The sequence below is a fragment of the Bos grunniens genome, chromosome 5, assembly GCF_055505025.1.
Source record: "Bos grunniens cultivar Pamir isolate PY7600 chromosome 5, Bosgru_T2T1.0, whole genome shotgun sequence".
Lineage (NCBI taxonomy): Eukaryota > Metazoa > Chordata > Mammalia > Artiodactyla > Bovidae > Bos > Bos grunniens.
Window position 1 is genome coordinate 30,783,240 of NC_141169.1, and position 24,702 is coordinate 30,807,941.

Genomic DNA, 24,702 nt, shown 5'->3' on the forward strand with positions numbered 1-24,702 from the left:
GTCAGTGAAGATAAAGGTCTGTGAACCATAGAGAATCTGCCAAAATCTGTATGTCTAAAGTGTGCAAAAGCCTTTAAGTTAAGGAGAATAGGTACTTGTTCTGACAAGTGCAGATGTTCTGGCTGTGTTTATTAAACAAGGGTAAACATCTGAATGTAAAGAAAAAAAATCATCTAGATGGCTTGTTTGCTTCCAAAATTTAGCTATTTGGAAACACCCAAAAATAGTTAGAAATGCCTGGCAGACTCAAGGTTTTTTCACGTGACTTTGGAATGCAACAGATTTGTGGACTTTTACTGGACTTTTAAACCTTTTCAGGAAACCATCATGTCTCATATTTGTTGAAAACCCAAGACTAGAACATTATTATTATTATTCCTATTCAATAAATGTTAAATGACTGAATGAATAAGAATGCTTAAGGATTCTAAAGATGCCACTATCTATCATAAGAAATAAGGTGCGTTCTCTCAAAATGAAAATACATTGACAAAAAGATGTGTTCAAGAATATTTAGAGCACCTTTATTCACAATAGCCCCAAAATGGAAACACTCAAATATCCATCAACTGGAGAATGGATAAACAAATTATGATACAGTCATGCAATGGACTATTACTCAGCAATATAAAAGAATAGATTACACATGGCTGAATGGCAAAAACATAATTAAGCTAAAGAACACAGACAAAAAAGAGTACATACTATATGATTCCACTTATGTGATATTCAAGAACAGACAACGATGGTGATAAAATTCAGGAAGTTGCAAGGGTGGGTGTTGGTAGGTAAAGGGTAATTGACTGTGCAGGGGGATGAACAAATTCTTTGTGGGTGACGGTTCAGGTGGGTTACATAGGTGAATATATTATTGTTGAAATTCACCAAACAAAACACCCGAGATCTATGAATTTTATTGTATGTTAAGGATGAAAGTGAAAGAGGAGAGTAAAAAAGTTGGCTTAAAGCTCAACATTCAGAAAACTAAGAAAGATCATGGCATCTGGTCCCATCACTTCATGGGAAATAGATGGGGAAACAGTGGAAACAGTGTCAGACTTTATTTTTGGGGGCTCCAAAATCACTGCAGTTGGTGATGGCAGCCATGAAATTAAAAGACGCTTACTCCTTGGAAGGAAAGTTATGACCAACCTAGATAGCATATTAAAAAGCAGAGACATTACTTTGTCAACAAAGGTCCGTCTAGTCAAGGCTATGGTTTTTCCGATGGTCATGTATGGATGTGAGAGTTGGACTGTGAAGGAAGCTGAGCACCGAAGAATTGATGCTTTTGAAGTGTGGTGTTGGAGAAGACTCTTGAGAGTCCCTTGGACTGCAAGGAGATCCAACCAGTCCATTGTGAAGGAGATCAGTCCTGGGTGTTCACTGGAAGAACTGATGTTGAGGCTGAAACTCCAATACTTTGGCCACCTCATGCAAAGAGTTGACTCATTGGAAAAGACTCTGATGCTGGGAGGGATTGGGGGCAGGAGGAGAAGGGGACGACAGAGGATGAGATGGCTGAATGGCATCACCAACTTGATGGCACATGAGTTTGGGTGAACTCCGGGAGCTGGTGATGGACAGGGAGGCCTGGTGTGCTGCGATTCATGGGGTCGCAAAGAGTTGGACATGACTGAGCAACTGAACTGAAGGATAAATCTATTTTTTTAATTGTTTTAAAGCAAAGGTGAGATCTGATGGGAGTAACCACCATCTTATCTTCTAGGCTCCAATAATCACTATCCTCAGGCACTCTTTTCATCAAGCTACCTCTACACTCAAGAATCCAAAATGACTTATTACTTGTCCTTTCAAATCCATATCTTTATTATCTCCTCCATACAAAACTTCCTCCATTAACTTCTCCCACTTCCCACCCTACCACTGGTATCTGCTCACTGTCCCATGCAGATAATTTGCTTTTTCCTACCTGAATCTCCTTGGGTCCTTACCTGGCCTAGATCCTACTCAAGTGCTCTCTGCCCTTCAAATTCCATTTTAAATTAAGGAGCCTCCTTCAGAGTGGAATTCTTGGTTAATTCTAGTCAATTTGAGCACGCTATGTTCCCTCAGCTCTTATGTTCATTTATTGGATAATATGGTGTATACCCCAATTTTAATAAAATGCGCAGAGACTGTGGCTAGGGATCCCTTTGTATTTCTCTGCAGAACCCATTTCAGAACCAGCATCAACGGGCCAGCTTATATGGTATCCAGACAAGGGCAAATAGCTGTTTAACCAAGGACCAAAGAGAATCATATAGAAGGGAGCTCTGAGGCCATTCAGGGACCTAAGTGGGCTGTTGGCTTTTCCTCTTTCAAGCAAACAGTTCAACAAGGAAGGATCTGGTCCCCACTGAAACAGCAAGTGGCTGAGAACAAGGTTGTATTCTTTTTCTGCTCACCCTTCCCTCTTCTTTAACTAGTGAGGAAAAGACCAGCACTGCTCTGAGCGGGGCAGAGCCAGTTTCCAGGGCTCAGATTTCCATAGTGCTAAAAGGACCCGATCCAGAAGGAAGAAACGGGTGGCGGGAGCATTTAAGGCCAAGCAGGCACTCAAACCTCTTCCCTTAGATTTACACCCAACACGTATGCAGGAAAGCGAGTTACAAACACCGACGCTCACAACCACATATACACGTGCACGCCCAGCCCTACAGAAGCAGACGCGCATGCCCACTAACCCGCGTGCACCTACTTAGTTTTCTCTGCTATAGATGCCTCCCATGCCACCACCGCTCGGCCCAGCCTGGCTTCTCCTATCCCGGCACTGGGGAGGTTTACCAGCCCCGACCCTGCCAGGTCTGAGAAGACTGTGTCTCTATCCGGGGGGTGATGGGGTGGGGGCGGGAATGGCTTGTAGGGGAGGCCCTTTCCTCCAGGGCGGAAGCAGCGCGCTCCAGCCGGGCGGACTTAGCTCTTGTCCTGGGAACATCTGGAGGGGGCTGGGAGGGGGCTGGGAGGGGCGCGCATCCAGAGTGAACGCGGATTGGCTACGCGGGAGGGGGAGGCGGGGTCTGAGCGAGGGGCGGGGTTCATTGGCCCCTTTAAAGCCTTGACATCAAGAGGCGGCCCCAGCACCCCCCCTTTTCTCTGCCCCCCGCCCCAGAGCCGCGGCCATGGACCCGGCGGATCCGGCCTGCCCTGGCCCAGCTCAGCACCTGATTTTGGTGAGTTCTGGGCCCACTTGCAATTTAAAGGGCGGCGAGTGAAGGGTCTGTAAGCCCCGGGCCGAGGGTGGGAGGTATGGAGGGTAAGACTCTCGTGGCAGCCTTGGGCCGGAGAGGGCGGCGCAGCTTCCTGCCGGACCTCGCTGCCGTCCCCTAGAGCTCGCCGCCCTCACCCCGGGGGGACCAGCCGCGACTCTGTCCACCCCCACCCCACACCCTCCCGCCCCCCGCGCCATCCTCGCGCACACTCCGTGGCCCCGGAAGGGAAACTTTCCAGAGAGGGGGATGTTCCGGGGGGCCGGTCTCCCTCCCCCTTTAAAAGCTCTGACCTTGCCCCAGCTGCGCACCCCACCCCACCCGCATCCCACCGCCCGGGTGCCGTTAGCGGTGCCAGGTTGTTGCTGGGGGGAGACTCTCCCCAAAGCGCAGGCGCGGAGAGGAGCCTCGGGCTCCTCTTCTCACTCCTTGCAGTCCCGGTGGCCTGGGGCGGTGGGGCGTAGGGGAGGTGGGGAGAGGCGGAGAGCTCGGGGTCTCCCGGAACGACCCTTCGGTGGCTTTGAGGGGCTGCGGAAAGGAGAAAGGGAGCTGGGCAGGCTGAACACTAAAGAGGCTGAGGAAGGGAGAAGGGCTGGGCAGGGAGTGGAGCCAGGGCAGCGCCTGCAGGAAAGGCTCTCTGGGTCCTGGCTGCGGTGCCAGAAGAATGCAGAGAATTTATCTGTGCCCGACACTCCCCTGGCCTAGACCGACTAGAAGACCGACTGTCTGAACCCCAGCCCCGGTCTCCTGATCCTGGGCCCAAGGCCCCGCGGTCTCTCCGGCCCTGGCGCCGCCCCAAGGGCACGGAGGACCCTTATCTCCCACAGGCCTGGTTTTCCAGGTGTCTCAGCGCTATCCACTGGCCTGTCCAGCTGCTACTTCTTAAACGCCGGCCTTCCTGAGAAGCCAGGGGTCTTAGGCTGCCGCGTTGCCTGGCTGTAAAGGCAGAGCTTCTATTCCCTTCTTACCACTGCTCTCCCTCCCCTCCACGGGTCCTCCTGCTTAAGCACAATTGTCCGCCAGGGATAACGGTGGAAACAGATGCCTGGAACACGTGTGGTCCTGGAGGAGGGGTAGCGAAGGGTCAGAGTCTGACGGTTCAGTGGACAGTGTGTGTGCTTCGTTGGTCAGTGATGTCCGACTCTTTGCGACCCCATGGACTGCAGTCCGCCAGGCTCCTCTGTCCTTAGGGACTCCCCAGGCAAGAATGCTGGAGTGGGTTGCCATGCTCTTCTCCAGGGGATCTTCCCAACCCAGGGATCAAACCCAGGTCTCCCCGATTGCACGCGATGGACGGTACTTTGGGGAAAATGAACCTAACCCAGTTGCCCTGTTGCAGACTCTCTCTTGCAAGACATGCCAGCTGACTGGGAGACTCCTTGTCTTTCAAGAAAGGAGATAACACAGTTCACTTCTCATATTGGGTCCCTGTCCTTCTGAGAACAACCTGGGGTTAGTGGGTTTCTTACCTCAGAGAAACACTTGCATCCCTGTTTGGGGAGATATTCCCATGTAGTTCAACTTTGTTTTCAGTCTGTGGTCTGTGCATGAGGTGGTATTAGCTCTCCAGGTCAGGCCTTTGGAGGATGGTGAGAACCTGAAGAGGGAGATGGCCTGGGCTGCAGGGAAGAAGGCCCTTCTACAACAGGCAAATGGAAACCAAAGTGTGTGAGGATCAAACTGCTATCACTGTGAACTGGGAGTCAGAAGCTCTGGTCCCTGCCCTTCGTAGGTTGCTGTGTGACCTTAACCAAAGTAGTTTGCCTCTCTGGTGTTCCTTTCCCATATGTAAAATCCAGCAGTTGGACTAGAAAGCTCTACCATTCCTTTCCATGTTTTGACATTGTGTGGTTTCACTGATGAGTGAAATTGGAGGGGAGAAAGGTCCTCCAGCAGGGTAGCTAAGTTTGGAGAGGTAAATTGCTTAGGATTAGAACCTAGAGTTGGAGGGGTGCAGACTCCCTTATCCTGCCTAAGAATAACCACTGCCCTGCTCACCCCTGGTGCCTTGGAGTATGAACTGCTGGCTAGGATTTGGCCCACCCATCAAGGCCTCTGGTGAGACACCCTGGCAGGCCAGTCTTTGAGCTGGGCCTTTGGGGAGGGGTTGAGAAAGGAGAAGGCAGCCAAGGGCCAGCAGGGTAAGCAGATTCCCAGGAGACAGTTTGCATCTCAGCTGTTGGGACTTGTTTTAGGATCTGGGCCAGGGACTACGGCACACTCTTCCACTCTCTTATGGGAAGAGGGCAAGGAGAGCCCCACCGCTGTTGCCCAGCCTGGCCCCACTCAGCTCACCTCTGTACTCACCACCCCCAGCTCCCAGCCACCCTCCCAGACCCTGCCACACCAGCCCAGCAGCAGCAGAGAGAGGCTGCCCCAACCCCACCTTGCCTGGACTCCTTCCCTCCTGGGGATAGAGCTTGCTCAGGAGTCAGGCTCTCCAGGTTGGGACTTGCTCTCTAGCTCAAGAGCCAAAGGCCTTCACGTTCTCCTTGTTTGTTTTCACCCTTTGGTCTCCGGGTGCTGAGGGGGATATCAAAGGAGGTGTGGTGGGCAGAGAGGCCGTGGGACCAGTTGCACATGGAGCACATTCTCTTGCACTGCTTTTCCCTCTGCTTGCTCCCCAGGAGCCCTCTTCCCCTGGGCCTTGCTGCCCACGGGAGTGAAGCTACAGCAGAGGGTATTGAGGTTAGACCCCGAAGGAAGCCTTCCTCACTGCTAGGAGCCCCTGGGATGCAGAATGGAAGCTCCCAGGAAGGTCAGTTTCCCAGAAAGTAGCTAATGGTGGAGTCCCTGTCAGAGTGAAGGATGCGGCTGTTGCTAGGCAGAGGCTGCTGTTTCCTCTTGGGGTGTGGCTCTGAGGCTGGCCAGCCAGAGGCCCCGTTAGAAGCAGGAGGAGAAAGTACTCTTGCCTTGCAGCCAAAGAGGGGTCCCTGGCCCCCTCAGCCTTGGGTCATCAGAAGCACATCTCTCAGGACAAATGCTGCTTCTGCTCCTGCTTCCCCGGCTCCTCCCCTGATTCACCACTACTACCACTGTCTGCTTTGACAGTCCCCTCCCAAACCTGGCAGGCTCCTTCAGCCCTCAGTCTGGCTGCACTAATGGACTGATTGGATTTTCTATACTTGGGAGTTTAGGATTTCTGATTGAACATGCAAATTTATGTAAATCAATCTGGGATCTGCCACAGCATCAAAACAACATAGAGTCACAGGCTGGAAGGAATCCTAGAGACAGTCTAGTCCAACGCCCTCGTGTTAAAAATGGGGAAACTGAAAAAAAAAGAGGGAGGTGCGGTGAAATCTAGAGAGGAAGTGATTCATACAGTGGCGAGTGTCAGAAGCAGGGCTCCTGACTCTGGTCTGTTGTTTTACATTGTACCATTTGCCTTAAATTTCTTGTGCATGAGGGGGCTGGGCCAGATTTAAAGCAGAGAGGGCAGTTCTTGAACCTGAGATTGTGGAGACCTAAGCCCTTAGTGGGTCAGAGTTTTGTCTCAGGGTCCCCCATGGGCTCTGGTCAGCTCTGTTAACATGCTGAAGAAAAACAATGTCAAATTGTTTAGAGTAGCACCCTTAATATTTTTCCCCAGGCTCTGCCCTGGAGGGTTGGAAGACAAGGTCCTTCATTGGTTGCTACCTGGTTTGACACTTATGGTTCCCCAGAGCTGAGATTGTGTCTGTTCCCAGCATCTCTCACGGTACCAAGCACATGTAGTAAGCTGCAGTGCCTCCATCTTTTTGTTGTTGTTGTTAAGATTTTTTTTTATATGGACCATTTTTAAAGTCTTTATTGAATTTGTTGCGACATTGCTTTTCCTATTTATGTTCTGGTTTTTTGGCCCATGTGGAATCCTAACTCCCTGACCAGGGATCAAACCCACACCCCTCTACACTGGAAGGCGAAGTCTCAACTACTGGACCCCCAGGGAAGTCCTCAGAGCCTCCCCTTTCCATTTCCATGCACATTCCAGTGTCTGCTGCTTCCCTCCATGGGTACAGTGGGAAAAGACCTTTGGTCTTCTATAGTTCTCTGCCCACTGTCCTGGAAGTACGGACCAGCTGAGCCTCCTTGTGGATTTCTGAAGCAGTGGCCAACTAAGCAGGCTTTGCTGTAGGAAAGATCTCATTTTAAAAATCAGTGCCAAAAGTGTGTGGGGGCTACAGAGATGGGCTTGGATCCCAAAGAGGCAGTCTCCACACTTGAGATGATTTTGGTCTGATCTAGCCAGTCGGCTGCCAGGTGCCCCCTGCTCCCACTTCATGGACTGGGGCTGTGGTGTGGTGCTGTTTGGAGCGCTGAGCCCTCACTTACCCCACAGTGGCTGTGTACGTTGCAGAGATGACGCTTTGGAGAGTAGTGTGTTCTGACTCAAGATCAAAACCCCAGACTCCCGGCCGAGGCTACCACCAGGCTCTGCTGTAGTCTGGGGAAGGGGCTTGGGACATATTTGGGGTCTTCCTCACCTTCACCCCAAACTCAAGTCTGGCCGCCTCTGAAAGAAGCACCCTTGTCTTCAGCACCGTCCCAAACCCAGCAGGTACAGGGCGGGCACCTCTGATTCTTCACTGCGCAGTGGCCCTCGGCATCCTATATCCTTAGCTCCCTGTGAGAGAAATCTTTCTCCCTGGGCCTCAGTTTCCCAGTCTGTTGCTGATGGATTAATAAGACATCATCTTTGGGGTGTGGCACCTGCTTGATAATTAGCATCTTCGCTTCTCTGGGAGTTACACAGATGAAAGAGGCCCAGGGAGGCCAGCTTGTTATTAAGGTGAATTATCATTGCTGTTAGTCCTGAATTCTAAAAATCCAGCAGCTGCTGGGAAGAGCCCAGTAAGCACAGCTCCCTGAACCTTATGCTGGTCAATAAGCTCTGGGAGTTCTCCAAGACTCACTAAGCTTTTTTTTTTTAAGTATAGGTATTTTGAAAGGAGAAACACCCCATTCTGCTGCTCATGCTGTTGCCTGAAACGCTGAGTACCGCTTGGGGTGTTGGTCTGCAGTTCTCACTTTAATGCAGGGCATGAAGTCGTCTCTCCCTGTAGACCCTTTGGGTAAGAGAGTGGTGAGGTCTTTCCTAGAGGGGAATGTGAGGGGCCCTGTAACTCCTGGGGTGTGGCGCTGGAGTCCTCGGCAGCCGCAGTTCCCAGGGGCTGATTCATTTCATCCCCAGCTGGCTTGATGTGGGGGCTGTAATTGGCCCTTTTGTGTGAGGATCTGTTGAGACACCCCCAGAACTTGCTCTCGGAAGCCCTAGGCACTTTCAGGAGCCCTTTACCCCACTTTACCTCCACCTGCCCCAAACATTCCCCTTGCCCAAGCTCCTACCTCTGCCCTTGGCCAACCTTACCCCTTTCCCAGGAGTGAGAATGAACCCAGCTCTTAGCTAGGAAGAAGTGGCCCTAATTTAACTTCTGAATAGTTTGTTGCTACCAAGGCACACCACAGCCGATGGCTGGGAGGGCCTCTCCCCAAACTTGGGGAGACACTACTGGGAAGAAAGGCGAGAGAAGAAACTGGTGTGCTTTGGCCAGACCCCACACTCCCCTGTGGAGACCTCTTCACCCTCCCTCATCCCTGGGGCCTGGTCCTTACAAGTCACATGGTCAAGTGTTTATTCCTTCTAACAGTTTTTTTTTAAGTTTATATTCTTTTTTTCACTAGATTTTTTTTTTTTACAAAGTCCAAAAATCAAAATGATACAAAAAGGCATATATTGAGAAATCTCACTCTGACGTCCACCCTCTTCTTCCTCCATGTGGTGGTATGTGTGCTCAGTCGCGTCCAACTCTTTGTAACCCCGTGGACTGTAGCTCACCAGGCTGCTCTATCCTTGTAATTCTCCAGGCAAGAATACTGGAGTGGGTTGCCATTTCCTTCTCTAGGAGATCTTCCTGACCCAGGGGTCAAACCTGGGTCTCTTGAGTCTCTGCATTGGCAGGCAGATTCTTTACCACTGTGCCATCTCCCCCCATAGATGATCACTTCTTAATTTCTCTCTTTTCTTTTTGGTTGTTTGGGGCTTTTGCTGCTGCGAGGGCTCTTCTCTAGTTGCAGCGCATGGGCTCATTGCAGTGGTTTCTCTTGCGGCTGGTAGGCCCTGGAGCGTGCCGGCGTCAGTAGTTGGAGCACGTGGATCCAGTAGTTGTGGCGCACGGCTTCGTTGCCCCACAGCATGTGGGATATTAGTTTCCTGGGCCAGAAATCGAACCTGTGTCCCCTGCCTTGGCAGGCAGATTCTTAACCACTGGACCACCAGGGAAGTCCCATTAATTTCTTACATATCCCCCATCTTTTAATACAAAACCAAATACGAACATCCTTTTATCCCCCTTTACCCAAAGATAGCATGTGGCATGTACTATTTTCATCTGTTACCTGTTGGCAATATTTGTGTGTAGAGTGTTTTCTTCTGCCACCATGTTGGGTCTCTGATTTCTGTCCTTTAGCACCCACCTCAGGGTCCCCCAGTCAGCCCCAGGCCAGGAGCAGGGTTCATTTACTTTTGTATACCAGACTTCATTCAGATGCCAAAACCAGCCTCTCAGGGATGCTAAACCTCCAGCCAGCTCTTACTAAGTGTTCAGTGTGATGCCAGACTTTGGGGGTACAGTGGGGATCCCAGAAGTCCATGTCAATCAAAAATTAAGCAGTTATAGAATTAAAGCTGTGATGGAGGCTGCAAAGAAAGGACAAGTATTGTCAGACCAGATAGTCAGAGGCCCTATCCACCTTGGTGTCCGGGTGGGATGTGTGTATACTGGGGGCAGGCACGTGGCATAGCACAGAGCTGGGGCAGGGGTCTAGGACCAACGCTGCAGAAATGGTCCCGTGTGACCTGGAAAGCTGGGTTTTTCAATTTGACTTCGGTTGTGCTCCTCTTCCCACTACCCCAATCTGTGGACTGTCCGGGACCCCTTAAGTTTTATTGTGTCTCAGACAAGAGGCCATCTTTTCTTGGCAGATGGTGCCAAAAATGCCTCCTCCCTGCCCCCTCCACCTTCAGCTTCCCCAGCTCTGGGGCTATGAGCTCCTGAAGCTAGAGCCTTCCTTTCCACTTCAGGCTGAGGGGAAGTTGGGGGGTGTTTGCCTCTCACTTCCTCTGTAGACGGCACCTCACTTCCTGTCCCTGGGGCTAGAAGGAAGCTCAAGTTCTTGGCTTTGCTGTCCCTTCCTCTCTACCCGCCTTGCTTTCCTGGGAAGCCCACGGGGCCCATAGGAGGAGGGCAGCATCAAAGCCAAGGGTTTCTCCCTAACGGTCCTGCCGAGCTCCTCACCCACACATATCCCTACCCCACACAAGGGGACCTCTCAGCTGCAGTCCATTTCCAGGCGTGACCTCATCCTTCTCTTCTATGCCCTATGGGAAGAGAGGAGTCAGAGAGAGCTCACCCCATTTTACAGATAAGAGTAGGGGTGGTTCCAGGCTTCACCTAGGGGCATGCAGTATGCCTGAGCCGGATCAGAATCCAGGAAGCCTAGCTTGTATTTATGGGCATGGATGAGCAGGGCCTGTGGGTGAACAGAGCTGCGTCTCCCTGAGCTGAGCTGGCACCTTAGGCGGTCACCCATGGGCCCTGGCCAGATGGCACCCACTGAGTCAACACTAAAGCTGCCTGGCTGTGGAAGGCACTTGATTGGCCAGAGGCTGTTCCCTTTGAAGAAAGAAGCTAGGATATGGGGCTTGGGGGTGTGAGCACTAGGGGCCGGGCATGGGGGCTAGCAGAGTATATGCCTACCTCTTCAGGGCCTGCAGTGCAGCCTGAGCACCAACAGGCTGTGTGACCTTCCAGGCCCCTTTTTCTCGGATCTGAGAGCAGATCACCGAAGTTCCAGTTGTCAGCTCTTCTGTCATCTCCAGGAACCTCTCTGCCTTGGTTCCTCCTGGGGGACCCAGCATATGCCTCTGGTTACATCCAGGTTGTTGAAAAGATGCTGACTATCGTATTCGGTCTGGGAATAGGAGAGGAGTTAGTAACTAGCATGGACCAGGGGAGCAGGAAGCACTCACCTTCAAACGCCCTTCAGTCCAGCTGCACTGAGTCACTGTTTCCATGCACACCCAGAGATTTCTGCCTCCTGCTGCCTGGAATGACCCCCTTCCCTTTTTCTTGTACCCAAACCGTGTCTGTCTATAAAGGCTAAGTTCACTAGATGCCTCCAATTCTGAAAAACTGTTCCAGCTCCAACCTAATATTTCTTTCCTGATTTTTTTTAAAGTTCTACAAAGACTTTTCTTGTGGAACCTCCTTCATAGTACAGCTATCTACCTGCATGGCTTACATCCCCTACTAGTCTGAAAGCTCCAGGAAGTCTGAGAAGAGGGGACCCATCTCTAAATTGCCCCCCAGTACCCAGCATTGTACCTCCTAATCTGCAGAATGAGTAGATGAATCCCTTTTTCAGAGGGCATCGCTGAGACCTGGGCAAAGGTTGAGAGCTTGGTCATATCAGTGTTCAGGGCAAATCTGAAAATGCCCTCTCTCACTTTGCATGTGTTTTGTCATATGGGCCTTTCAGAAGCACTTGGGGGGGGGCAGGGTCACTGGAGATCTTTAAACATGATGAATCCTCACCTGTCCCTTCTTTCTGGTCTTGAAAGGAGATCACCAAATTCAGGACCTCGGCGGCAGGAATTGGGGAGAACAGAAGTATCAGTATAAGCAGGGTCCCTCCTCAAGGAGCTCCCCTCTAACAGCACCCCTTCTCAGAGGAGTGCTGGAGAACAGGATGCATTGCTGTTTGAAATGCAGGACGAACTTGAAGATGAGAGATCAGTGGGGGCCTCGTCAGTCCAGGACAGCTTTTCAGAAGAATGTTGCTCTGGGGCCAGCCCAGGTCAGGGCTCCCAGGGCCGCGTTGAGTGCTTTCATCTGTCCCCAAAGCTAGGAGGTCATGGGAAGATTTGACGTGAAAGGGACACAATCAGATTTACAGTTTTAGAAAGAAGATTGCTCTGCTAGAAAAAGACTGTGGCAGGGAAAATGCAAGATAAGCCTGGGACATCTTCTGTACCAGAAAGTAAGCAAATGTTAAAAATACTGTCTTTGGGGGCTACGAGGGCTCTTTGTTGTGGACTGCAAGCTTCTCTAGCTGTGGCGCATGGGCTCGGTAGTTATGGTGCACAGGCTTAGCTCCCTGCAGCATCTTAGTTCCCTGACCAGGGATCCAACCTGCATTCCGTGCGTTGGAAGGCGGATTCTTAACCAGTGGACCTCCAGGAACGGCCCAGTTTTGTTTTTTTTTTTTAATGAAAGCATATTGAAAGGACACAGGAACCAACCTGAAAGAATGGCCAAAGCTGGCATTTAAGCTGTAAAAGTAAGTGGTGATGATAATATTAAGATTATAATCCAAAGAATAAAATATTGCATACTGTGAGTCCATACTGATACAAATATGTAATTAAGTAAATAAATGGGAGTGAAGAGACAGCTTTTCCTTACAGAAAACTTCTAATTAATAAATTATAAGGAATGAGAAAAATCAAAAGTTATCTTTAGAGCACAATAGTAATTGCTGCAGGCGAGTTCCACTGATGAATCCTAAAATCATTGGGTGAAAGTTTAAGCAGAAATAGGATTTTGCATGGTCACAAAGGGTTGTCCCCCCTAAATGTTTATTAACTACAAAAGAAAAATAGTCTTGTTATGATGCAAAGCCCACTGATAGATGCCACCTAACCAAGTGATCAAAGTTTAACATCGTTAGTAATAAGACTTCTCAGCGTCATGTATACATACCCCCTGATAGCATGTGCTGAGAAGGGCACATCACCTCTGTAATATTCTTTCCTAGAATCCATAACCCCAATCTCATTGAAGAAAACATGAAACCAACTCATATTAAGGAATATTTTCCAAAATACAGTTTCCTTCTGAAGTGTCAAGGTAATAAAAGACAAAGACTAAGGAACTGTCTTCTATCATAGGAGACTAAGGAGTCATGGTAATTAACCACAACGTGGGATCCTGTATTGCATCTTGGGATAGAATACCAGTGGAAAAGACATCAGTGGAAAAACTCATAAGATCCAAATAAAGTCTGTTTTGTTTTGTTTTTAAGTCTTATTTATTTCTTTAGGGCTTCCTAGGTGGTGCTAATGGTAAATAACCTGCCTGCCAGTGTAGGAGGCATAAGAGACTAGAGTTCAATCCCTGGGTCAAGAAGATCCTTTGGAGGAGGGCATGGCAACCCACTCTAGTTTCTTGCCTGGAGAGTCCCTGTGGACTGAGGAGCCTGGTGGGCTACAGTCTATAAGGTCACAAAGAGCCTGACACAACTGAAGAGACTTAGCACACACATTCGTTTTTGGCTATGGTGGGTCTTCCTTGCTTCACTCTGGTTTTCTCTAGTTGCCGCGAGCAGGTCTGTTCTTCGTTGCTGGCTCAGGCTTCTCACTGCAGTGGCTTCTCTTGTTGCAAAGCACAGGTTCTAGGGCTCGTGTCTTCAGTAGTTGTGTTTCACAGGCTCTAAAGCACCAGCTCAGCAGTTGTGGTGCACAGACTTAGTTCCTCTGAGGCATGTGGGACCTTCCCAGACCTAGGATCGAACCTGTGTCCTCTGCATTGGCAGAGAGCTTCCTTACCACTGAGCTACCAGGGGAACCCCCATTCCTTTTTTTTTAAAGTACACACATGTGCTCAGTCATCAAGTTGTGTCTGACTCTTTGTGACCCCATGGACTGTAGCCTGCCAGACTCCTCTGTCCATGGGATTTTCCAGGCAAGAGGACTAGAGTGGGTTGCCATTCCCTCTTCCAGGGGATCTTCCTGACCCAGGGATCAAACCCACATCTCCTGCATTGGCAGGCAGATTCTTTACCTCTCAGCCATCAGGAAAATGTTAACAAAGTATACACAACATATTCTCACAAATAAATAACAGAAGAGGTGGAAGATGGCTGCAAAGAGAGAAATGCGGTAGACGAGGGAACAGTTGTCCAGGAGGAAGTGGTTACCATCAAGGCAGTGAAAAGACAACCACAGAATAGGAGAAAATATTTGCAAATCATATATCTGATAAGGGGCCTGTGTTCAGAATATATAAAGAATTCTGACAACTCGATGGCAAAAAAGACACATACTGCAATTAAACAATAGGCAAAGGGTCTGAATAGGCTTGTCTCCATGGAAGACATGCAAATGGCCAATAAGCCCTTGAAAAGATGCTCAACATCATCAGTCAAAGAAACAGAAATCAAAACCATAATGAGGTATCACTTCACATTTACTAAGGTGACTTAGAATTAGGAAATCAGACAATAACGAGTGGTGAGGACATGGAGAAATTGCACATCCCATCACACTGTTGATGGGACTCTGAAATGATGCATCTACTTTGGGAAACAGGCTGGCAGTTCTTCAAAAATTTAAACTTAAAGTCACCATATGACCCAGCGGTCCCACTCCTAGGTGTATACCCATGAAAGCTTTCATCCATGTGAAACTAACAGCAGTGCTTAGAGCAGCTTTGTGCATAATAGCCAAACAGTGGAAATAGCTCAAATGTCCATTAGTGGCTGAATAGATAAATTGTGGCGTAGTCATACCATGGAATATTATTTGGCCATGAAGAGGAATGTAGTACTGATACATGCTTCAATAGGGATGAACCTTGAAAACATGCAGAGTGCAAGAAGCCAGTCACAGAAGTCCACCTGTTATATGATTCCCTTCATACGAAATGCCCAGAATGGGGAAGCTATAGAGACAGAAAATAGATGAGTGGTTTCCTAGGTTTGGGCATGAGGGGATGGTAACTAAGGGGTGATGAAAATGTTCTCAAATTGACTATGGTCATGATCTATATATATATCTGTGAATATGCTACAAACCCCTGAATTGTACGCTTTAAATGAGTGAGTTGTGTGTGAGTTGAACTATGTCTCTAAGCTTTAAAAAAAAAGTCCAGCAGGAAGTAACCACCAGAGGCACCTGAGAAAGCAGTGGGGACTGAAAAGTACTGTAGGATTTAGCCTTGTGGCAGTTACTGAAGTTGGACCAGGTTGAGGAAAGAATGAGAAGGAAGGATAGCTTTTTTTTTTTTTTTTTTTAAAGAAGTTTGGCTGTGAAAGGCAAAAGAGGACAGTGTCTGGAGAAATGTCAAGGGGAAATCACTTTTAAGATGAAAGTACCTGAGAAGTTGTAAAGGTAGATGAGAAAGATCCGTTCTGGAAGTAGACCCTGAAGTTGGGGAGGGTCTGGGACAGGAAGTCCTGGCCTTGCTGGGGGAAAGAGCAGCCCCTCTGCTGTAACAGGAGGAGAGGAGGGACAGAGGAGGGGAGGGTGGTGGCAGGAGGTTTGAGGGGTTTTCCCTCTGATGGCCAGTCCTCTTCGGAAACAAGGGGAGATGGTAGACCAGAAGTATGAGGTGATTGGCAAAGGTGTGACATAGTTGTTGCCAAGAATGAGAGAGCAACTCTAAGCCTCAGTAAGAGGGCCAGCAGGACTGCCCATCTGGCTTAGATGGCCTTCCTTTAGTGAAGAGACAGTGAGAAATAATGTGAGACAAAGCCTGGGGACAGAGTATCCAGGCCTGTGTTTCCTTACTGGTAGCCTCTGGACTGGAAAGAGGCATTGACCTTGAATGCTAAAGTCAAGAGGCCCAGGGATCTAACTTCGCTGTCCAGTATAGTCGCCACCAGCTGCATATGGCTTTTTAAATTTAAAATTCAGCTTCTCCATTGGACTAGCCACATTTCAAATGTTCAGTAGCCATATGTGGCTGGTGGCTACCATGTTTATTAAACAGCACAGAATTAACATTTTCATCATCACTAAAGTTCTCCTGGATAACATTGTTCTAAGAAAAGTGATTCTTTTCAAACTATTGAGTCTAAGGACCCCTCTACACTCTTAAAAATTGAAGACCCCCCCCCAAAGAGCTTTGGTTCACATGGATTATACCTACTGACATTCACTGTCGTATAAATTAGAACTGAGAGTTTTGAATATTTAATTCATTTTAAGGTAACAATAACCCATGTTAACATTTTATGAAAAACAATTATCTGTTTTCCAAAACAAAAAATAGTGAAAAGAATGACATTGTTCTTCATTTCTGTAAATCTGTCGTGTCTGACTTAATCAGAGGCAGCTGGATTCTCATATCTGCTTCTGAATTCAGTCTGTCATGCTACCACTTATCCTGTAGTCTCTGGAAAATGTCACTGCCTGCTCATGAGACAAAGAGAGTTAAAAAGACAAATCATGTCTTAGTGATATTGTGAAAATAGTTTTGACCCGGTGGATTCCTTGAAAGGGCCTCAGGATCCCTGGACCTCACTTTGAGAACCGCTGCTCTAGAAGAACCTCCACTTGGCATGAAAGAACTAATCCTTGAGAAATGGAGCGATCTGCCTAAAGTCACACAGCAAATAAATTGCACTGTTGGAACTATAAGCCAAACCATCTGGCCTGAGGCTTTTTCCAGTTCCCTTGGCCCGGCCAGGATGGGCCTGCTGGACTTTTGGGAGTGGGGCTAGGCGTCTTGGCTGCAGAGCCCCTGGCGTGTGGCCCTATAAATAAACCCATTGAGTCTGTCAGAGCCCCTTCTCTCCCTACCCCCAGCGGCTGCTTTTATTGTTGGGTGATGCAGTGAATGGGGAACAGAAAGGATCTGGGGAGGAGAGACAAAGGGTATCAACATCTATAAGCCTTTTGGGCTCATAACACCGCTACCCTTCCTCCTGCCCTGACTGACCTACAGTCGGTTTGAAAGAACCTCCACCATGGTCTGGAGGTTCTTGGAGTGCCTGTGAGGAGGAAGTTGGAGGAGGGGTGCAGTGGGCCCCTTCCCCATGGACACTTGCCCCTCAGAAGGGCTATTGTTGTCAACTGCCCCCTCCTGGGGCCAGTTGTCAGGAGGAGGGAAGGAAATTCTTGTCTGCCTCTGGCCCTGAGTGAGGGGGTGGGGGAGACCAGTGGGAATACTTGGGGCTGAGAGATGCTTTAGGCCAGAGGAAGGAGCCACTCTCAGACCAGGAATGCCCGGGGCCTCAGTCCTCGTTTTGTTTTTTTTTCCCCTACCCTCAGCCCAGGGCAGATCTTGTCTGGAAAGGAGTGTTGCTGTGGGTGAAGAAGTTGCTGTTTACAAGTAGACTCCTGGGTGTGACGGGGATTCCAGAAAGCAGCTGGGGGATGGGGGGGGAACAGAGGGGGAAACGCTTGGATTACACGGACAATTCTGTTAGTAAAGCCAACTCCATCTCTGCCTTCCCACAGCTGCCCACCCCTCCCCCAGCCCCGGCCCCTGGCTCTTTTTCCCTAGAGGACTCTAGGGGGAAACAGCTGGTCATTGAGGGGCTCATCAGGGCCCAGAGGCCTTGGCTAAGGGCCAGGGTGAGGGACTCTAGAGGACCGGCTCACTGCCATCTCTCTGGCCCCTTCCTCCCAAGCCTGGACTCTGATATTACAGAGGGGTCTTCTTGCCTGTGCTCTGGCTGGAGAGGGGTTGGGAGCTGCGGGCTCCCCCTCCTTGATCTGGCTGCCTGAAAGGTCAGGACAGTCTTTTTTGCGGGATTGCCCAACATGCCTGACCAGGCTGAAGAGATGAGCGACCACCCAGGTTCACTCAGTCATTGGGCTGCACCTGCCCCTTCCCTAGGTTACCCAGAGAAACCCCTGAGCAGCTGATCCCCCTTCGCTGTCTCCTCTGAAGGAGGGCCAGAGAGGCCCTCCTCTTCCTCTCCCTCCCTCCCCTCAGCACTGAGGTCACCTCCCTCTGAATCAGGCCTTTGTGGAGGGCGGGGTTGCCCGTTGGCAGTTCTGGCGGGAGAGCCTCCCCATTCAAGTTCAAGCTACCACCCACTGCAGCTCCATCCCTACCCAGCTGGGCCAGTGTCCTGTGTTCCAGACCCACATCGGACACCCGGGATATGTTGTGGGACCCCCCAGAGGAATGCTTGAAAGCAGGGCCATCCCGAAAAACCCAGGCCAGGGGTTTTCCTGGGCTCCAGGTGGGGCTGAGCACAGAAGCTGTGAGTAGCAGTTGTGGGGCCTGAGGGTGGACGAGGGTACTTGGCCCTGGGGAGGGGACCCCCTTGACCCTGCAGGGACAGCCACTGGGGAACTGACCTGGATTGATTGCTTTTTGGTTTTGTTTTTTTCCTCAAGAGATTTGGGTCAAAACCTCAGACTCTGAAGGGCCAAATTCCTAATTGGGCTCAGTTTGGGAGCTAGAGGTGGTATTATCGCTCTGGATCGTAATTTTCCCCAGAGGAGGCTAAAGATGCAAGAAGTTTTCAGTCTAGAGATCTTGAGCCCAGACTTACAGCACGCACCTCCCCAGCGCCAAGTTTAAATGCAGGCCTCTTCCGAGTGACTCAACAATCCGGGCTGACAGCTTCCTGCCTTCATCTTGTGGCCATGCAGACACACAGAAAGCCCAGCGTCCGGAGCTGGCCAGACCACTTGGGCCGAGGGCAGAGAACTTCTCCCCAAAGTGGGGCTGAGTCACAGCCCGCCTTCAGCCGACGTGTCTGGAGCCTCTCCCAGGCCCTGCTCGGACCCGGACGCTGACGCCCTTGACGAGCTGTTGCGCTCCGGTGGCTTGTCCCTTGGAGGGTCTCCCCAGGTCACAGTGGGACTCAGGCCGCCCTGCCTTGGGATTCCCGGGGGCTCAGATCCAAGGGTGGTAGTGGTTGGCTTGGTTGGCGTGTTGGGTCCCCACCCTCCTCAACACATACACAGGCCTCATGCCTGACCTGGATGCCTTTTCATTCATTCGCTTATTTATTTTAGCAAAAGATACCCTCCTAAACCACCTTCACCCTTAGTTTGGTTTCTGTGGTTGTGTGAAGAAAACAAAGACTGGAGGTTTCTACCACTTTATCTTTCCCTTTTGTGGCCTCCGGACACAGCCCTGTTCATCCCACTCCCCTCCTTCATCCTCCTGTTTTTTTCTCACCCTCCCAAGCACTCCCTTCCCTGCCCATGCCCCTTTATTTCTAGAGGTGTCCACTGGGAACGTAAGTGATGAGGAGGTCGAGGGGACGCTGGTGACCTGTGGGGACAGGCCTCTCCTAGAGCAGGGGGAGCCCCGGCCTGGCAAGAGGATGGTGGCCTGGGGATAAGTGACGCGGGGTGGGCTGGACCTGGTCCTCCGAGGCCTGTTTTGGTTTTAACCCCTGTTTGTGTATGTGGGAAGGAGGCTTTTTCCTGAATTTTTTTCATTTATTTTGAGGTCTGTCCATTTCTAAATATAGCAAGTGTGATAATGTTATGAGCAAACAAAGTTATAACTCAATACATTTTTATGATGTTAAAATAACAAAGGACTTTAGATTGTGGTGGAGTGTCAAAAATAAGCATTGCACAGTTTTTCCTTTTTCTCTAGCTTTCAGAAGCCCCCTTCCCGTTGTTGTGCACATGCTTGTTTTTTCTCCCTCCCCACTCCACCCCCACCCAGAAAGAAGCCTTCTCCTCTTCTCTCCCTTTCTTTCTAGAGTATCAGGTGGAAGAGAGTGAGGGCTGGAGGGCTGCCAGGGAAGGGGTCGGAGAGGAGGAAGCCCCTATGGGCAGGGCAGAGGGGCAACACTTCAGATCTTCAGGAGCCCCTCCTTTAAAGACCCCCAGGGAGAGGGACCTGGGACTTAGGGTCTGCTTACAGGTGAAGTGCTAGAGTGAAAAGCCTTCATTTATCAGAGTCCATGCAAGACTCTCTACATACATTATCTCACTTCCTGCTCCAACAGCCCTGTGGACTAGGTATTCTTACCCCATGTTAGGGGTGAGGAAACTGGTTTTGCTGAGTCAGCTTCTAACCCAGGTCTGTCTGACTGCAAAGCTCCGGGAACGCTGAGACTAAGTGCACGGAGCACAGAGGACAAGGATGTACAAAGAGGCTGCACAGGAAGGGGGCCCAGGCCTGCCCACTGTGCTCTGTGAACCAGCCATATGGTGTGGGCAGCATCCTTTGTCTCTGGAGCTTGCTTCAGAGCAGGCTGGCACCTCCCCCCGTCACCCTTCTTACGAGGTCGAAAGGAGAATCAGATGTGATCTGCGACACGGGAACATGCCAGCGCGCAGGATACACTCCGAGGATGCAGGTGTAGCTTCCTTTGCCTCGGTTTCCTCATCTCAAATACGTGTCGATAATAGCACTTGACCCCCTCTGTGGTCGTGAGAATGAAAGAAGACGGCGTATGCTGGGTTGCTGTTCGTTCCCCTCTGGCTGAGAGCTGGGGCCATTTGCACTGGCTCTTTCCTCTGCCTGGAAAGCTTTTCCCATTCCGGGATTTCATCTGCCCATTCACGCAGGTAGGTCTCTGCCTCGCTGTCACCTTCAGCGCCTTCTCAGGACCTGATGTTGGTTCATTGGTTTATCTCTGGTATTACCTGCTGGTCCCAGTAGAATGGCAGCTTCATACGGGCAGGATTTTCTCTGGCTTGTTTATCCCTCTTGTCCAGGATGCCAGGCAGTAGGAAGCCAATAAATGCACGGCTGACCTTGTCTCCCTCTGTCTCCACAGGCAAGGTGACCATTCTGGCTGCGTGCGTGAGTGTGCCAGCCTGGGTGAGGAGGCAGAGACAGGTGAGGGGCTTTGGAACTTGGGTGTGCTTGTGGTGGGGACTGGAGGAGGGCTGGGTTGGGCAAGGCAGCCTCTGCCCCACAGGGGAGGGAGGAAAAAGCATTCAGATGCCTGGTAGGTGAGCTGCTGAGGGCTCCTCTTCCTTGGTCCAAAAGACCTAAGCCCCTTTTGTGGGAGCTTCAGAGGGTCAGGGAGGCAAGCAGTTGGTGTAGACTGGGGACCCCTACCCTTTTGCATTAGGATGGGTTTCCCATCTACTGGAAATTGCAACAGTATTTGTTCAGAGGAAGGAAAGGAGTACTTTGCTCTACCTGAAAAATTAAAACTCAAATGGAAGATGAAGACTAGTTGAGGAAAGCCAGTCACTATGGCAACAGTTTGGAGTAGGGTGGGAGCAGGGATCACATAATGTGATACAGGTCAGAAACCTGGCTCTGTTGTGTTCAGGCAATGAACAGACTAGTCTGTTCAGCCATCAGTTGGTCTCTTCCACACCAGGTATCACATAGGGTATATAGTCAATGAAATGAAGACAGTGTCCCTGCCCTCGCAGAGTTGACAGTCTGGGGGGACACTTACAGAGCCGAGCTGGAGGAGTACCTGACTCAGCCTTGGAGTGGGGGCCCTGGAAAATGAGTGAAAGTGAAAGTGAAGTCGCTCAGTCGTGTCCGACTCTTTGCAACCACATGGACTGTAGCCTACCAGGCTCCTCCATCTATGGGATTTTCCAGGCAAGAATACTAGAGTGGATTGCCATTTCCTTCTCCAGGGGATCTTCCCAACCCAGGGATCGAACCCCGTATTGCAGGCAGACAGACGCTTTACCATCTGAACTACCAGGGAAGCCACCAGGAAGGAGCTGGGAAAGTGGAAGGGGGATGGGTATCAAGAGACCCCTGCAGAGGGCCCAGCGCTCACAGAGGCTGGTCTGCTGGGGCCTTGCCCAGAGCACGGGGGCTTGGAGGCTTGCAGGCCACCTCCCGCTCTGCCAGGAAGATACAGAGTGTCAGTTTGAGACCAACCTCAGTGGAGAATTCAGGTTTCTTGGCTCCTGGCCAGTGTCTGTGTAATCTGTAAGAGGGCAAGGGCAGTCATAAGGGTTTATAAAAACAATGGTCTCTGTTCTTGAGATGGAAGGGCATGTCTATGTGTCTGTCCCATGAGCAGGAATCTGAGCCTCACCCCGAGTTGTTACAGTGTCCAAGGCACAGGGGTCACACGGATGCCAACTCCGGGAATACTGACAAGTTCTGTCTCTGTCCTCCTCCTCCTCCACTCACCTCCCTGTGCCCTGGAGTAGCCTGCTGGGGCTTCTCTCACTTATCCCCAGGGCCTGATGTCAGAGGCCATGGACCAGTCGGCCGGGAGCCCTGGAAACCTGAACCCAGGAGAAGGTGGTGATGGCAGCACGGAGCCGGGCACCTGCCAGGAACTCCTGCACCGGCTGCGGGAGCTGGAGGTGGGGCACGGGGCAGGCTGGCCAGAGCCCTGCAAGCTTGGGTGGTTTTGGAGGTGCAGGGCAACCTTCCTCTCAGCCTGCTTTTCCAGGCTGAAGCAGAGCTGAAACGTTTCTTTAGCAGAGCCGCTCTGAGACGCCCTTTCCTTACTCTTAGCTCTCCAGCCTTCATGCCAGCTCAGGACAAGAGGCGTGCACAAGGCTGGGGCTGTACTAACCCCCAGTTATCTCCCTTCTTTACCCGACTTTTGTGCCCTGGCTGTAGGAAAGGGGTGGCCACAGAGGCCACAGAAGGAAAAGTCTCAGGCATTGAGGGACCAGGGCACGGATCCATGAACTAGGCTACTTACCACGTTCCTAGACCCTGCCCTCCTCCCTCCAGCCTCCTCTGCCTTCTCCCCAGGGAAATAAGGGTAACGTTTAGCACCTCCCACCTTGGTCCTCCTGGCCACTGTATCTCCCCAGCCCCTCCAGCCTCATGGACTGAAGTCGGGGTAACAAAGGACCAGGCGTCTCAGCTCTGCCTTCTGGATGCCCTGGGTCTCTATGTGCTCTCCCCTGACAGAAGCACCCCAGAGCCAAGAGCTGGGGCAGGGAGAGAGCTACTGGACTCCTTGCCTCTCCTTTCCAAGAGGAACCTGCCCTGGGAAGAATGATTGCTTAGCCTCCCATTTACCTTCCTCCTCCTCCCTGCAGGCAGAGAACTCAGCACTCGCCCAAGCCAACGAAAATCAGCGGGAGACCTACGAGCGCTGTCTGGACGAGGTGGGTGGACTGATACCGCCTGTGGGAAGCATAGCTTGTCGGCTCCAGGCTCCAGGCAGAGACTCAGTCATCTGACAGCTTTTCCTCAGCTCTGCCTTTCTCTCCCCAGGTTGCCAACCACGTGGTGCAGGCACTGCTGAACCAAAAGGTAAAAGGCCACAGGAGACATTCATACCCCCTGACCTGAGCCCAGATGCCCTGGGAGGAGGCCCTGGGCACAGCAGGGGAGGTCCTTCCTGGGGACCCCTGAGCCTGCTCAGCTACGGGATCGAGGAAGGTGGAAATGGCCTCTTGGCTCTCCAGCAGAGTCCCCTTTCTCTATCTTGGACAATCCATACTCTTTGACCTGGAGCCGGGGCCACGCTAGGTAAGGCCGGGTCTCCAAGCGATAGTAACTTTGATTTGGGCTCGAATCCTTCCATTATCCAGGCCCCAGCTAGTTTCTCCAGATCATTATAGCCCTGATAGCAATGTTGATGTTGTGACCATAAAGTGACATCTAAATATTGACTCAAGTACTGGGGGTAATTTCTTGACATGTGGGCTACTCTGACCCCCAAGTCTTCCCCTGCCTTACCTGAGCCCTTCTTTGATGTGTGGTTTCTAAGAGGCAGAGGATTGGCTCCAGAGATGAGAAAGCTGCCAAAGGGAATGAAATTACTTCCGACCAGGAGTGGTAAACTTTAGAAAATTTACCATCCCCAGAAGATGCGAGAGCCATAAATATAGGCAGGCTCAACTCCTTCATAGGAGGTTGCAACAGAAGCACATGCCCAGCAGGAGTGCCCACTGCTCTGATGAAGCGACTGTGCTCATGCCACTCTCCCTCTCCCCACCACCTTGCCCTTCTTCCGCCTCCTGGGGGTGGCAGGACCTGCGAGAGGAGTGCATCAAGCTGAAGAAGAGGGTGTTTGACCTGGAAAGGCAGAACCAGATGCTGAGCGCCCTGTTTCAGCAGAAGCTCCAGCTGACAGCGGGCTCCCTCCCTCAGGTGGGCACACGTGATTCCCCCTCCTTCCTCACCTCTCAGCCTCAGACCTCCCAACCAGCCCTGTCGTCGTCATCACCTCAGAAGCAGGTTGTTAGCCACTGGCCTCCATTCTGGGCACTGTGGCCTTCCAGGGCAGGCCCACCTCGCCTGATAGATCTGAGCCTTAGGTGAAGGGAAGCTTCCTAAGACCCCTTACACTTGGCTGTCCCCTACCTCCCCAGTGCTGCCCACCCAGCCAGTTGGTGTCCCTTTTTGTTGACAGAGAAAGTCCTTGCTTCCTTTGCCCTGAGTAGAGAGATGGGTGGATGCTGAAAATGCAGTCATTTCAAGCTAGCTCCCACGAGGCCCCTTTGGCCACTGCCTTTCCTCTTCTTGGCCAGGGGCAGGGGTGGGGCCGGGTGTAAGGCACCCAGTGCTTGGTGTCATGGAGAGGTTAGGGAAGGCCCTTCACCCGGATGACTCTGCGCACGCCTGCTGCATCTGCCCACCCGCTAACCCAGTCTTGGCCACAGACACTCGTCCCTGCTTCCAGCCCTGACACCTGCCTTATCCCGGGAGAAGCAAGAGGGTAGTGGTAGTGAACCCTGGGCTCAGTTAACATGTAACATGGGGTCCACTCTGTTTGGAAGCCCCAAGGATGTGGTGTGCCTGTGGGGAATCAGGAGCAGCTCCATGTACCCAAGGTTCACGGTGGGTTCTGAGGTCAGCCAGCACACCCCCAACCCACCCTGACTTGCCAGGAAGAGAAA

At 51.1% G+C, this 24,702-nt stretch overlaps 1 protein-coding gene and 1 pseudogene across 3 annotated transcripts in view; both read left to right on the top strand.

Annotated features, from left to right (window-relative positions):
- The first annotated feature begins 2,786 nt into the window (after positions 1-2,786).
- Positions 2,787-24,702, top strand: part of NCKAP5L (NCK associated protein 5 like) — a 31,374-nt gene continuing 9,458 nt past the window's right edge. The window contains exons 1-7 of one of the 3 annotated variants that reach the window (XM_086399558.1): positions 2,787-2,805; positions 3,113-3,173; positions 20,682-20,743; positions 22,042-22,200; positions 22,894-22,962; positions 23,072-23,110; positions 23,834-23,953. In XM_086399558.1, coding sequence (XP_086255684.1) covers positions 22,078-22,200; positions 22,894-22,962; positions 23,072-23,110; positions 23,834-23,953 — 351 coding nt within the window. In that variant the 5' untranslated portion in view covers positions 2,787-2,805; positions 3,113-3,173; positions 20,682-20,743; positions 22,042-22,077. Of the gene's footprint in view, positions 2,806-3,032; positions 3,174-18,022; positions 18,189-20,681; positions 20,744-22,041; positions 22,201-22,893; positions 22,963-23,071; positions 23,111-23,833; positions 23,954-24,702 lie in introns of those variants that run through there. The other 2 variants (XM_086399557.1, XM_086399559.1) reach the window with 2 other exon arrangements.
- LOC147371639 (uncharacterized) lies at positions 3,264-4,356 on the top strand (annotated as a pseudogene).